General features: G+C 32.5%; 1 protein-coding gene and 1 long non-coding RNA gene across 2 annotated transcripts; one reads left to right on the top strand and one right to left on the bottom strand.

Moving 5' to 3' along the window:
• Window positions 1-2,584: 2,584 nt before the first annotated feature.
• LOC148627712 (uncharacterized) lies at window positions 2,585-3,871 on the top strand. Its single transcript, XR_015921366.1, has 3 exons — window positions 2,585-2,653; window positions 3,333-3,406; window positions 3,739-3,871. It is a non-coding gene; the product is annotated as an uncharacterized LOC148627712 (long non-coding RNA).
• Window positions 3,872-4,235: 364 nt separating this feature from the next.
• On the bottom strand, window positions 4,236-11,648 carry LOC148627711 (uncharacterized). Its single transcript, XM_088577261.1, has 4 exons — window positions 11,456-11,648; window positions 7,144-7,225; window positions 6,648-6,826; window positions 4,236-6,039 (listed from the first exon to the last, which is right to left on the bottom strand). Exons 1-4 carry the CDS (start codon window positions 11,499-11,501, stop codon window positions 5,837-5,839), a joined length of 510 nt encoding a protein of 169 aa, XP_088433387.1. The 5' UTR covers window positions 11,502-11,648; the 3' UTR covers window positions 4,236-5,836.
• Window positions 11,649-14,048: the final 2,400 nt, after the last annotated feature.

Genomic DNA, 14,048 nt, shown 5'->3' with positions numbered 1-14,048 from the left:
TTCTTGGGTAAATTTAGGGTCCTGTGTCAGCTCCTATTTTGTAAATCTCTTGATCTGCCACACGAAACACGTACGAAGCCACATTACGGGATGTATTTATTACCTAGATTATAAGTGCCCCCAGCTAAACCGACCACTTCCTGTATATTGTACTTAATTAACAGTAAAACGGAATATCGAGCTGTTAATACCTGTAGTCATTTTCTCGTAATAAACGAAAATTTGAGTTTTACGTATACATTTTGACTGCAGATTTTGATTTTTTAAATTCATTGTAAAGATCAATTCAAATCAATATCTGTATAAGTTAAGTAAGGCAATCATGCTCACCAGTATAATGTTATACCAAACAACAATACATATCCCAGTATTCTAACAACTGAACAGAAGATATTATACGTTACAATTGCAAATACACAATCATAATTAAAGTAATTAAGTTAAGACTGTAAATGCATGGAAAAGGAACCTACATATTTTACGCATCACCTTGAAATTTCCAGTGATTTTGAAATATATGCATGTACTATATTTTGAAAGAGGAGGGGATTCTAAAATAATAAGGCTGGACATACTGGCGTCACACCTCGATACAAAATGAAATTCATCCTCGACACTTTTCATTGTGCACAAAGCACACTATCTAATTTGACATCTCTATACCATAGTAACGCCCAGTTTCAACAAACAAGGAATGTGATGATTATCTTAGTTTATATCTAGTAAGGCATTTTTTGTAATAAGTCCGTTTTTTAAATATTTTTGCAGACTTGGTACAAATTCAACAACAAATTTATACAAATAACAATTAGGAAAGCCCTGAAAGGTTCCGTTTAGATCAAATGTTAAGTACCAATCAACATAAAATTCAGACACTGCTAATGGAGAAGTGATTCATGTTGGATAAAAAGTTATTCACGGTGAAGAAAAACCTACCAAACAAACGATGCTTCTGTGCAAATTTCATTTACAATCTACATTTTTGTACATATTTTTTTCTCTATTTAGCGCAACAAACAAATAAAAAACTAAGACTGGTTATGTGATCAGTAACTGTTTCTAAACAAGACATAAAATTAAATTGGGTTGGTTTTTGGCGTGCTGTCTGATTTTTAGAAATCCTGGTAAAAAAATGTACTTACGATTAAAAAACTAGGAGTGAGAAATGTGGTGCACCATAGAACGTTTCCATGTGTTGTTACCTTTTGGTCCGTGGTCAAATCATAACTTGTCACATTACACCATAATTCGTTTCTTTCCCCTGTATTTCCAAACTCATTGAGAAACTCTTCGCATGAGAATAATGTTTGTTTGTTGGGGTTTAACGTCCGAGCCCAACAAACAAACATTATTCTCATGCGAAGAGTTTCTCAATGAGTTTGGAAATACAGGGGAAAGAAACGAATTATGGTGTAATGTGACAAGTTATGATTTGACCTAAGCACGCGAGAATAAGAACTTTCACTGCTTTCTAAATATTGGATGCAATTAATATTTTAAACTCGTTCTTTCCAAAATAGAACATGTTAGTATCATTCATTCCCGAGTATTCGATATTGTCGTTTACTAAACGCGAGTTGAAGGATCACTCAGTCATAACCATTTTACTACTACAAGTGGGGCTGCATGTACTGGACAACAAGAGCAGGTCTCACTTCCAGATAATGTTTACTGAAACCGTGTAAACATGATGGCTTTTCAAAGGGTATGGTCTGGATTAGACCCCCCCTTTTTTGTTGGAATTTTTTTTCAATATTTTGCCATTTTTTGGGCAAATGTGGCCGAGTCAAACTTTATAGTTTGCATATTTTAAGCAATGATTTTTATTTATGTACTGCAATGGTAATTCTTCTACAAGTGATGGAATAAATATAGAGTGAAAAATGTGACTAAAACAGTATAAGCAATGACCATTTTTGAATGCTGGAATAATACATTTTGTATATGTTCCATAAGTTTATCTGTGCACGCAGGTAGGTACTTTCTCACATAAGATACAGTACAAATGGGTTTTCTTTTGTTAAAATGTAGATATGGATAGTTATGGGTACAAATGTAACTTGTTTATGTTGTGAATCTTCTGTATTAACAATTCAGAAAGGCTTTAAATTTGAAATTAACAATATAGACATCATCATTTGAAAGCATAATAGATTCAGTGCTTCTAGACCTAAATGTAGTACAGAGTTTTTCAACCTGTCAATCACAAACTGAAGATAAGATGCAAGTTTTCATTAGTGGGAATTGGGGTGTAAGATTTCTTGTGGTTGAAGAGAAATTGTATTACGATTTGGAAATTGTATATATATGGCATATAAGTTGTACTGATTTCATTTTTCATCTCATGGACTTTCATCAGTGGACTTAGTACTGTCATATTTTAAAAAATTGGAATTTTTTTTTTGGCACCACTTTTTGCTCTTATTTCTGAACATTAATTAAAAAAAATTGGTGACAGAATTTTGGAAGCCAGTGCAGCCCCTGTTTCAGTTACATGTTTATAACTCCATTTTACTGTTTATATACAGAATCTGAAAGTTATCTAATTTTGAAATAATGCATAATAAGTATAATTTTGTTTTGAAGGTGCTGTATGTTGCTCAAGAGAGATTAGAGGATGCATGAAAGGATTCTTAGTAATGACTCCTAAAAGGTGAGTGACGTATAAAGAACTTGCAAAATTAAATATTAAACCAACTATGTCTGAGGAAAGATAAACAAGCTCTAGCTAGATGTTAAGTTCTGTTAAAAATCACTATTACTTGCTATCAGGAGACATCTCTTTTTACATACAGATGCTTTTGTTATATGATTAAGCCAAAAACAAATATCTTTATTGTGTGAATATTCAATTGCAAATAGAGTTTGTCAAGTCCTATTCTAAAATTATAGTTGAACTGGACCATTATTTTTTAAGCTCTTCTCTTTGCACCACTAACATACCTTGTGTTTCAAAGGTAATCAAGGGAACCAATGTAATAGCGGCAATCAAAGGAATGTACTTCAGGGACAAAGACCAGACATGGAAAACAGACATACACAACAAAGAACATAAAGTAACTAAAATCATACACACAAAGTAACAAAATCAAATGAGCAACTCAGACTACACTAAACTTGTTACATTTTTTGAAAGTTCAACGACAGCTTTCTCCACAATCTCTCAATTAATTTTGATTAAACTTACCCCCAGCATGTTGGACTTAACATTGAATGTTACTTATGTGCATTACAAGATAACTGCTTTAAGGATGCTTGCAATGAAAATTAATTCAACTAAATTGAAAGGTACCATATGTATTATCATGCAGAATTGTTTTTCACCATTTCAGGGACCAGCCACCTGCTTGCCTCTATGGTGAATGACTAATTCAGTATATGCAAACTTGATAGCTAATCATATAAGGTATACACTGTTCTCCTGAATTTTTGTACTCCTGCTTTTTGAGACGGGACATATGGCATACTGGTGTCTGTCCATCTGTTCTTCATACTTTGCACAATAAATGAAAAGTGCTGCCACCAACTTATATAGAAAGCACTTTATCTGTGTGTCTGTTTGTCTGTTCATGTTATCTTTTAGATGTCTGATTGCAAGTAATTTCAGCTGTTGATATTAGAAATGAACATATATCAAGTAAGAAAAAATAAGATCACTTTAATTACAAATAAAATGGTATTGTAAAATATTTTATATATTTTGTTTGCATAAAGATTTTTACTTGTTTTATTCTACAGAGTCGAGAAAGAAAGCATGTTTCATGGGTTGAAGCTGACCAAGAAGAAAAAGAAGTGCCAAAAAGCTGAATATGGACTTGAATTTAGACTTCCATTAGAATTTTTATAATTTATTTAAATACTAAGATAAAAGTACTGCTCATACAGCATTCTAAGTTTATATTCTTACACAGCATATTTATAGTCAGAGTGTCTTTGAATATTTTTTTCTATTTCGTTGTTTTACATTTGTGGTTGATAAGTGAATTTTCAAAGTGATTTCATTTCAAAGCTATAAAAGATTAAAAACTTCAAAAACACCCCAAAACAATACAACAAACCTCTCTCTTTTATTCATTCAGCTTTTTTATTCATACTGCACAGAAGAAAAATGCACTAAGTGAATATGTAAGGCATACACTCTCTGTGACTATCATTGTATTTTAACACAAGATATCCCATGGGAGAAAAAAAATCCCATGGGAGAAATTAAAATCCCATGGGAGAAAAAAATCAAATTTCAATATGTAACTACAAATTTATTTTAGTAAATATTGTAAAACAAAATGCATTTTATTAAATCCCATGCAAATCTGCTTCCAATGGTTACTCACATGACATGGTAGGTTGAAGAAAAAGCGGCACAAGATTTGCAATTTAGTGTTTGAAAACAAATCCGCAATTTAAGTTAGATTCAATACACTGGAAATTCGGAGAATTTAACTTTTGTGACCCTAAGACAATGCTAAGCATATTACTGCCATGATTTGATTCATGGATGTATCGAATGGTTGAAGCATAGACACACACTTACCAGAAAAGATGGTGCTTTTGATCAGTTATACTAGGTGCTAGTGACTCAGATTTAAGGTTGATAGCATTGCCTTGCGCAATAAAATGGCTAAAACGTATTAAAACAAAACATCTGCATTGCAGGTTTACCCATACAATTCAGGAAAGGCGATTACTCCTGGAATTTTAACGGAAATGTATAAATATAATTTCAAAAAAGATATTTTTATACCCAGATAATTTCTTGTACTTTATTGATAGTTTATGCTTATGTTTATGATAGTGTCCGTTTTACTTCTAATAAGGAATGTGATATTTCGTTGATTCACGCTATATGTTAATTTTTATTTTCAGAAGGAAAACTGACCTATTATATCGAGATGAAATATTCCATTGTCATTTCTAGAACCAGAACAAGTTGTGTCCGGTGTATATTTTTTAATTGTATGTACAGTGAGCTGTGATTTCAGATAAATGGAATGAAGAATATATTTAAAATTTTGACTCCATATAATTAAAAGTTTTATTTAGCAAGGAAAACCTATCACTTTAACGCATTTAAGTTTTCCGTTCCTGATAAAAAGAGGTCTTCATAGATTACGTTCAGGTAGTTCGACAATCGCAGTAAATTTAGAAATTTCAGACATATTGTTTAAGAGACATTGTAGTTGAAAGGTTGAAAGGGATGAGTCCGCGAAAGACAGACAACGATACGTTATCCGTATCTGCTGATATACGATTACGAATATTGGGTTGGATATTTCAAAGGCAAGGCAATAATCGGGAAATTATTTTCTTTTTTCGGTTATTCGTTAGACAAAACATAAATGTTTCTCAGGATATAAAGGTGGTTGTTTTAAGCTTTGGGATGTACTAGTGGCTTACAACTCCCTTTAGCTCAATAAATACAATTAAAACACAATAGTAACTAATAATGCTCATAATCATGACAGAAATATAGTATAGAATAAATGAAGGCGTTCAACAATGTAAATAATGCCACGATGATTAAAATTCATAATAAAAAAATAGAACAAACAAACAAACAAGTAAATTTCAACTCGGATATAAAAATAATTAAAAACATATCACATATGTGCAAATTTGCATCACATCATCAATATAAATCAACTATATAGTTCTATGCAATAACGTTCAAAATGAAAATCCACCAAATAAAAACACATGTGGAAATGGAAACGTTAATCAATAGACATAATTTCTATAAAACCTTTTGAAAGTAACCGATGTCTAGAGTACTAATTAAATTATGAGTGCGACAAGACAAACGACACATAATGATGGCGCAGAAAATAAAACTTAAGATTCATACTGGATTCATTGAAATTGCCTCTTCGTATGACGGCGGAGTTTCATGCTCTGGAACTGGACTCCTTATATTATACTCACTAGTCTTCTGAGAAGCCTCTAGTGAACGTACATAGTAAATAGGTGGAAGATGGACGCCAGGCGATATCGTAGACTCATGACCTAGCGCACTCGGAGTGCAAATATTTGACTCGTAGATATCTGAAATTGAAATATTAAATGGTAAACAATATATATTGAAGGGTGACCTGTATATTTCTTCGTGAGTGTTAATAAATGTATCATTCTTAAAATATCAAGTTCACATGAAACGTGAAATGATATCGTCAAAATATCGTGTCATTAAATCTGAAACACTTAGGAGATACAATCACAGGCCAAAGGGGGCTTACATAGAACACCCATATGTGAGACCAAAATCATCTAACAAGGCCATGGCTAGAAAACTAATAGTACGTCTTTTGGCAGTTATAAAACCTGGTTTTTATATATTTATATTAGTAACGCTTGTACAAAGTCAATACCATTGTAATTGTTTTAACTATCTGGTTTTTACCTTAATTGAACCATTTTTTCTATAGGCTTTCCCTTTTTATCATTACTTTTGACTGATGCGAGGAGTTTATCGGTTCGGTAATTTTGTTACCATTTGTTAATCTTAATGATTTAACTTATTTTCAAGCTTTTTGCTACATGAAATGAAACAAAAAATGTCCATTGTTTAAATACGTTTCCATAATCAATTGCTGATTTATTTCAACTTTGATTAGATATCACCATGACAGCATATAGTCAATGAAACCACTTACAGTTGTTGAAGCCCATAGTTGAACCACTATTATTGTTAGATAACTCAATGATAGATCCTTGAGAAGCCTTCGTTTTGTTCTCACATCTGTAGTACTTTTTACAAACACATATAAATAATATCAGCACTATAACGCCAAACAAAACAGACCCAATAATACTGATAAAAAAACCAGTAGACCTAAAAAATTATATAAGGAAGTCGTTAGATATTTGCTAAAGTAGTATTTAAATAAGTATATCAAAATTAAATTGTTCCTCGGTGATAATGGATACAGAATTAACAATTTTATTTCGTTTTCCACAAATATGACAATGCATCCCACAAAAAATTAATATGCAATATTAAAAATCTTATCCAAACAGTCATATTTTTGTCAGCAGTTTTTTCTTGTATCAGCTATATTTTGTCATTTGTGTCTTGAATGAAGTCTACTTCAAAAATCGAACTATTAAAATACTGATAGTATAATTCAAGATTATCTACAGTTTACTTACGGCTCGTGATCTTTGTCGCATTCATCAACTTTTTCTTGAGAGTCATCGTCATCACAGTCAGAAGAAGCAACTATTGACAATGCTGAAAACGAAAGCAGACAGAAAAATAATTGAAAGACACTAAATGAATTGCAGAAATATACATGTAATAAAACAGTCATTTCTCAAGATCAGTTGAAAGATCTTTCCCGTCCGTCCCTTAATTTGACTGCAACCACAGACAGGAAAGGTGGTAATGTCCTTTGCCTCATAGCAAAGACTACTCTGAAGGCTATCTGTACATGAATTATTATAAATGCCTTGCATATATTTGAAATAGCACGGTTTACAACACTTATTAAATTTATAAAATAATGCTTTTACTTATAAGAAACAGTAATTTAGTAGTACCTGGAGTAACAAAATATTGTTTTCTGTCAAATTCATCAAAACAATTAAGAACGATATCAAATGATAATTTCCATGAACAAAGGGCAGTAATTATAAAGTATCCCAAAGCAAAGTCTTTATTATCACTTCCAGGCCAATTGCTACTCTATGTTACTAAAAACACACTGAACCAGAACTATACTTTGTGAATATTCTGTGTATGTTGATCTAAAGAGTAATCAAGGGAACCAAGGTTATAGCGGTAATCAAAAGAATGTAATCCAGGGACAAAGACCAGACATTGAAAACAGACATATACAACAAAGAACATAAAGTAACTAAAATCATACATACAAAGTAACAAAAGTAAATGAGCAACTCGGACTCCACTAAAAACTGGGAGCATGGACCAGGTGCACCGGTAGGGTAAGCGTCCTCTGCTTTTCTAGAAACACCCGCCGAGTTGCTCATAAAAAGTCAAGTCCGGGGTTGACAAACGAGGAAAGGAAAACTATGACCCGACGAATAAATCATTTTCATGGTGCAGATGGATACACCATAACGAACCACGAGTTCATGATGACGACCATAAAACTTCTGTAGTGATGACTTCAATCTTGTAGCGACATAACCCTGTTCCAGAAGCATATTTGTTAGTCCTAGCGCGGTACAAAAAGTCTGCGTAGTTTCGCAAGCTCTGGCATAACGTATGAGTTGTGATATGAACACTCCATACGCAGGTGCCGAAGGGATGTTGCCACAGATGAAAGGAAAGTTAACAATTCTGAATGAAAAGTTATCACTTTTGTCGTAAAGTTTGGTCAATAGTTTTCCTTTACCATCGATTGCTAAGTGTAGGTCAAGATATGAGGCTGACTTCTCAGTGTCTGTAGTATCCTTTATCTCAAGTTCTTTTGGGTAGATGCGATGTACCAAATCTCCGAAATTAGGATTGTTTAAAGATAATACGTCATCTATATAGCGGAAACTGAGATTGAAGGATCAAGCCAAACTATATTCTTTCTTTCTGATCAGATCAGCTATAAAGTTAGCCTTATAAGAGTAAAGGAATAGGTCAGCAAGTAAAGGGGCATAATTTGTTCCCATTGGAATGCCGACCGTTTGTTGAAAAACACGTCCACCACACTGGACAAATATGTTGTCGATTAAAAATTCCAGCATTTTGTAAATATCTTCCTCCGTATATTTGGAAGATGATTGGGAATTATTCCTTATAAAGTATGAGGAATCTCTACCAAGAACTATATATTTGTATCTAAGTGTACCATCTTTTTTTTGGAAAAACAACGATGTATAATGTTTTTAAGTCGGAATTTTAACTTAGTATGGGGAATATAGGTATACAGTGTTGAAAAATCATAGGTTTTAATGCTATTATATTCAGATAATAGTCTTGAACTGATTATCTCCAAAAGATCTTTCGAATTTTTCAGGATCCACATTGAATTGTTACCACTACGGGAGTAACAAGTGTTGTGGTAGGACTGCATATCCTCTTTGACAGTTGTGAGTATAGAAGTTCAGTTTTGAAAGAGGTTTGGTGGTGCATTTTGCAGATCCAGCTATGAAATGTTGTTTGTATGGATTCTTGTGGAGTTTAGGAATCCAGTACATAGACGGTAAATCATAATCATCGTCCTTGGTAGAGAGACCAAAAGAGGATAGCACAGATTGATGGTTTTCCACAATCTCTTCTTTGGAGAGAGTGGTAGCAGTATAGGTCTTATCACTGCTATTATTTTCTACGTCTACCTCTGATAATAAACATTGGATGTAAAACATTTTGCAGACAAAAACAATGTTGTTTTGGGCTTTGTCTGCTGGTGCGACAACATATTTGTCATGTATAGTAGACAATGTTTTTACTACATCGGGGTCTTTGAAAACTGATGTAGCCTTGGTACTCATTGACCTACTTAAAACATTCATTCGGTTCAAAATTAAAGACCTCACGGCCTTTAACTACTCTGACAGAGAATCAATGTCTTTTTGTTCTCGTTTTATCAATTTTCGTGCATAGTCCTCGGCGGCATCTATAAGAACTTTAAATTTATAATTCCAATTTATGGAGCGTGGTTCACGGTACTTGGGACCTTTAGAAAGGATATTACGCAGAGATTCGTTTTCAATAATGGTTAAATCTCCCGTAACGACGTGACCAGAAGGACCATATTTGAATAGAGAGGTTGTTCAAGAACAGTCAGGTGGTTTAGGCTTGAAGTCCTCAATCTCGAGGTTCTGCAATAGCCTTTTATAATTGAAAATTTTGGTTGCAATGGGTGAAGTATAGGAATATGAAATAATTGGTATGGATTTGTCTTTGAAATATGGGGAATTTTTTTGGTAACGTTTTTTTTTGTGATGGAGGATGTTAGCTAAATTAATTGCATCTATACATTTGTTGACAAACGGCAGTGGAAGAAATGATCGTTTTTCTTCATCTTGACTTTTCATACAAACTGAATTAAAGAGTCTGTGGAAACCAATATCCAAAATGATGGCAACAAGTCTGTATAATGATGAGGTGGGGTCAGAAACAGGAGTGTCAAGACTTGTTTTGTAACGGGAGTGTAGTAGAATGAGAGGTATAGAATAAAGTTTGGTTCTAATGTGATGAAGTCCAAGAGGTTTTTGTATAAAAGGAAGGAGGCCATCTATGGAGACATCATGTAACTTAGGTGACGTATACTGGCGATGGCCATGACTCCTTTCCCGTCTTGGATTTTTGTCAAATAAATTCATTACATTCATGCTATTGTGCACTTTTAATCATATTTGAAATAAATTACTAAAGTGTATATAAATATGTTTACATGTGTGAGTAATTTGCCTCAATTGTGTCAATAAGCACAACGATTTAGAAAAATGTGGTTTTTCAGTATTACTGTATGACTAAGTCGCGAAAATTGATTAGTCTTATCGAAATAACAGTAAAAATCAGATTTTGGGCAATAACTCTTACAGTTTTATGAAATGCTGAAAGGACACCTGTTCATTTCTTTTAGAGACTGTTATACTGAACATATTTGTTATTTACAGTACACCTCTATCTGAAACGGTTTGTGACTTATTGGCAAAAACCTCTAAAATCACTAATAATACCGGACCGTAATGTCAAATCGCTTCATCAAAACTCTTCGGACTCTTCATAACGAATGAAGATTTCATCAAGATGCATATTTTAAGTGTTCATCATTTTCTTCTATCTGTTACAATTTTCAAGTTAGTTCTCTAACAAGGCAAATGTCAAATTTAAAAGTGAACTTTGACTTTCGACCATGTCTTTTTTAAAACAAAACATCTTAAACCAAAGGTGAAGGTCCCAAGTCTGTACAACGTACGGTTTTAAAGTTTTAGTGATCAACCGAACCGAGGTAGCAAAATGGCGTGACCAGGGAAACCTCAAATCTTTTCGAAACATTGTCAACGGACATGGAAAGACCTTAAATAGGAGTGTTTTAATCAACCCTTCGACAAGAATAACATAATTCATGAATTTGTAAAATCAAAAACGAGTTCTTTTTATCCTACCAGCTTCTATAATTGCGTTTACTCTTGGAGAGGTAATCTGTTTCAACAAAAGTCATATTCATATGTGCAATGATTTACGTATGTAGTAAAAAAATGAAAGTGGGAAGGGGTGTGTAAGTGGGTGTGACTGCCTTTTTTCTTGAATTTCGGATAACATCGTTAGTTTCTTCTTTTTAATACGTCCGAGAATTACAAAAGGGGCAATGGTGAAAAAATATGATCAGATAAATGGTTTATAATATATCAAATTCTATATTCGAGCTACACACTGATGTGCTAAGATTAGATTTCATTTCTGTTGTGTTGATTGTTATTCCTCTGTTGTATTGTTCCGTGCTTTGTTTTTCCCTTTGATGAACATTCGATATTTCTATGATACATTAAATCTTACCATTGATCAGCAGGAGAAAGAACGGGTAAATAGACAATTTATCCATAGTCAATTCCCAATCGTAAAGGTATAATGCATTAAATTAGGATATTTTTGTTATTACGAAACAGTTCAATATCTGGTTTAGATACATCGGCACATGATCTCCTTCAGATAAATCCAATCGGCTTTATGAAGCCTATATACAAACAGTCGTAAATGTTGAGAAAAAGAAATATTAGTGCAATAAAATAACCTCTTGTTAGATAAAGACCACGTCTCCTTAAACGTGATTTCCGTTGTTGCATATATTTCGTTTGATTTAATTTTGCCCAATAGATTTTATTCACACACACACACCTATTAGCAAGATGTATATATAAGTCTATACACTTACAAATGCTTGGATCATACCTAAGCCTCAATTTTTGTATATGGTTGTGGTTTAATATCCTTTGAAATTTCATCTATTTCAGGACGAAAACGGTTTACTTGTTCTACACGACTCGAATTTTTATTGATCTTACATTTTCTATTATTTCATGGCATCTTCAAATTTATTAACTGTATATCCTTCTATGGTATAAATAATGGAGACTGGAATGTATTATTTTAGTGGTCGGTAATTTTGGTTTTATCCTTATTTGTAATCGAATCAGGACTTATAAAAAATACAATGTATTGAAGGTAAAGACATTTTTTCAATTCATTTTGGAATTCAATACCGTATGCCACCATAGAAAAAATATTTACATGAATTTAAAGTCTCACAACGATGCACGTTTTGCTCAAAAGAGTTCTGTCGGAGGTGACGTAATAATGAAGTAATTGTAAGAACTTTGAACACAGAAACGCAGTGTTTATCCAATTATAGGAAGTCTCGCATATTTCCGTTGGTTGACACATCAGCGATATAACAATAAATGGGATTTTATTAACAAAATCAAATGTTATTTGAGTGCAAAAAGTTAGCTATACATCCACGATAAGCTTACCTAAATTCATTCCATTCAAAATATTTAGTATCAAAAAGGATATGATTTTGCAATTTCTACTTGTTATAGAATTAAAGTGATTGATAGATATTTTAATTTAGTATGACCACTGTTAGAAAAGATGCCGTCATTTTTATTTTCATCTTGGATACACAATATTCCTATAACCTGATCAATAAACAAGATCATGAACTTAACACAACACCCCTTTTAGCCGGACTACTTTTACCAATAAAAAATCCAGTCTGAAAAATGTTCATATATTGGAATAAATTATTATGAATTTATCACAGTTTTCCTTAACATATCAAATTATGAGGATTGCAACTAATATCTGAATATATTATATTGTATAAAGAACTTTTGTTCCATTTACGCTTCGATTATTCATCGAATAATTTAAATAATAAAGATGAGTATTTTATGGTTAAAGAGAATCGCTTACTGAAAGTTTGGTGATGATTTAAACACGAGCGCATAATTTGTGAAGATGCTGGGTAGTGCCCATTGTAATTGCAATCAAAAAGGAATTCAAATGCATTATATTATTTAAATAAGAGCTTTCTACAATCCAAAACGACATCATAAAAGCAGTGACTTGGACTATTTTGAATTTATTACTAAAAAGTGCATATACCTTAAATTTACCATATTTATCAATGAAATAATGAAGTATATAATATTTTTTATTTGTAGCTTAGCCGACCATTTGTCGTTTTACCTAGTTCTACAAATATGTGTTATATCAAACGAATGTTTCGAAATCAATCAAATGAAATTATTTTGATAGTGTAAAGTATGCTTTATATTGAAACAAATGTAAATAAAGAACTCAAACATCCTACGATGTAAGGTAAGAAATGATTCTTGTTGAAAGCCTTCTAAATCATTTATAATGGTTTCCATCGTGATTTTAATTTTTTCTAGATTTCGCTTTAGTTAGGAACATATACATAAATAATTTATAAATTGATTTATCATATTAGAGGTTGAATTATGAGCTTCATTTATAATGATAGGTAAACTTTTCTTCGTTTCGCTATTGGAAAACCCCGTCATGTCAGATAGCTCGATGCAGGTACTTTTAAACTGGTGTTTATATAAGGAACATTTAGACCCTGCGTGTGTATATAGGGAAAAAAATTCTCTGAATTAGATGCTATGACACAAGAACCCCAAAAAGTAATTTTAGACTGATATTAGACTGAAATTACCCCAATATTATTGAATATTTTAGATTATAACATTCCTTAGTGATCTCATTGTAGCTATTTTGCTAAGATTTGGAAAATTAAATGAAAAGAGCAGCGATAAAATAATGACAATTACTACGTTATCCTCAAATTTGTGGGTTAGTCCATAATTTGCAACTACAAATTGCAACTATATCACTAACATTACATAAATTATGATTTTAATAGGGCAAAGGACAGGAACCGACTAACGAAACCAAGTCAAGACTACGACACTGAAACAATATGCATGTAGACAATCATCCTTCTCACTCACTACTACACTATGAAATAACAGAATGAGAAGGAAATGCTAGTTTTTATTCACCATTTTATTACTGAGTAATGTTTGTTGTACTTTTTCACATCGTTAAGCATGTATTCTCT

Source organism: Perna viridis, chromosome 1 (genome assembly GCF_037379345.1).
Source record: "Perna viridis isolate PV_CMFRI_1.1 ecotype Kerala chromosome 1, ASM3737934v1, whole genome shotgun sequence".
In the NCBI taxonomy this organism is placed as follows: Eukaryota; Metazoa; Mollusca; class Bivalvia; order Mytilida; family Mytilidae; genus Perna; species Perna viridis.
The sequence above is the reverse complement of the archived record's forward strand: the minus strand, read 5'-3'. Positions and strand labels throughout refer to the sequence as shown.

What these genes read in the sequence shown, in the direction of transcription:
- LOC148627711 (XM_088577261.1), bottom strand. Translation starts at nt 11,501, where the DNA reads ATGGATAAATTGTCTATTTACCCGTTCTTTCTCCTGCTGATCAATG. An exon ending in CTTTCTCCTGCTGATCAATG is followed by an intron (nt 7,226 to 11,455) that starts GTAAGATTTAAT and finishes TTTCGTTTTCAG; the next exon opens with CATTGTCAATAGTTGCTTCT. An exon ending in AACTATGGGCTTCAACAACT is followed by an intron (nt 6,040 to 6,647) that starts GTAAGTGGTTTC and finishes TTTCAATTTCAG; the next exon opens with ATATCTACGAGTCAAATATT.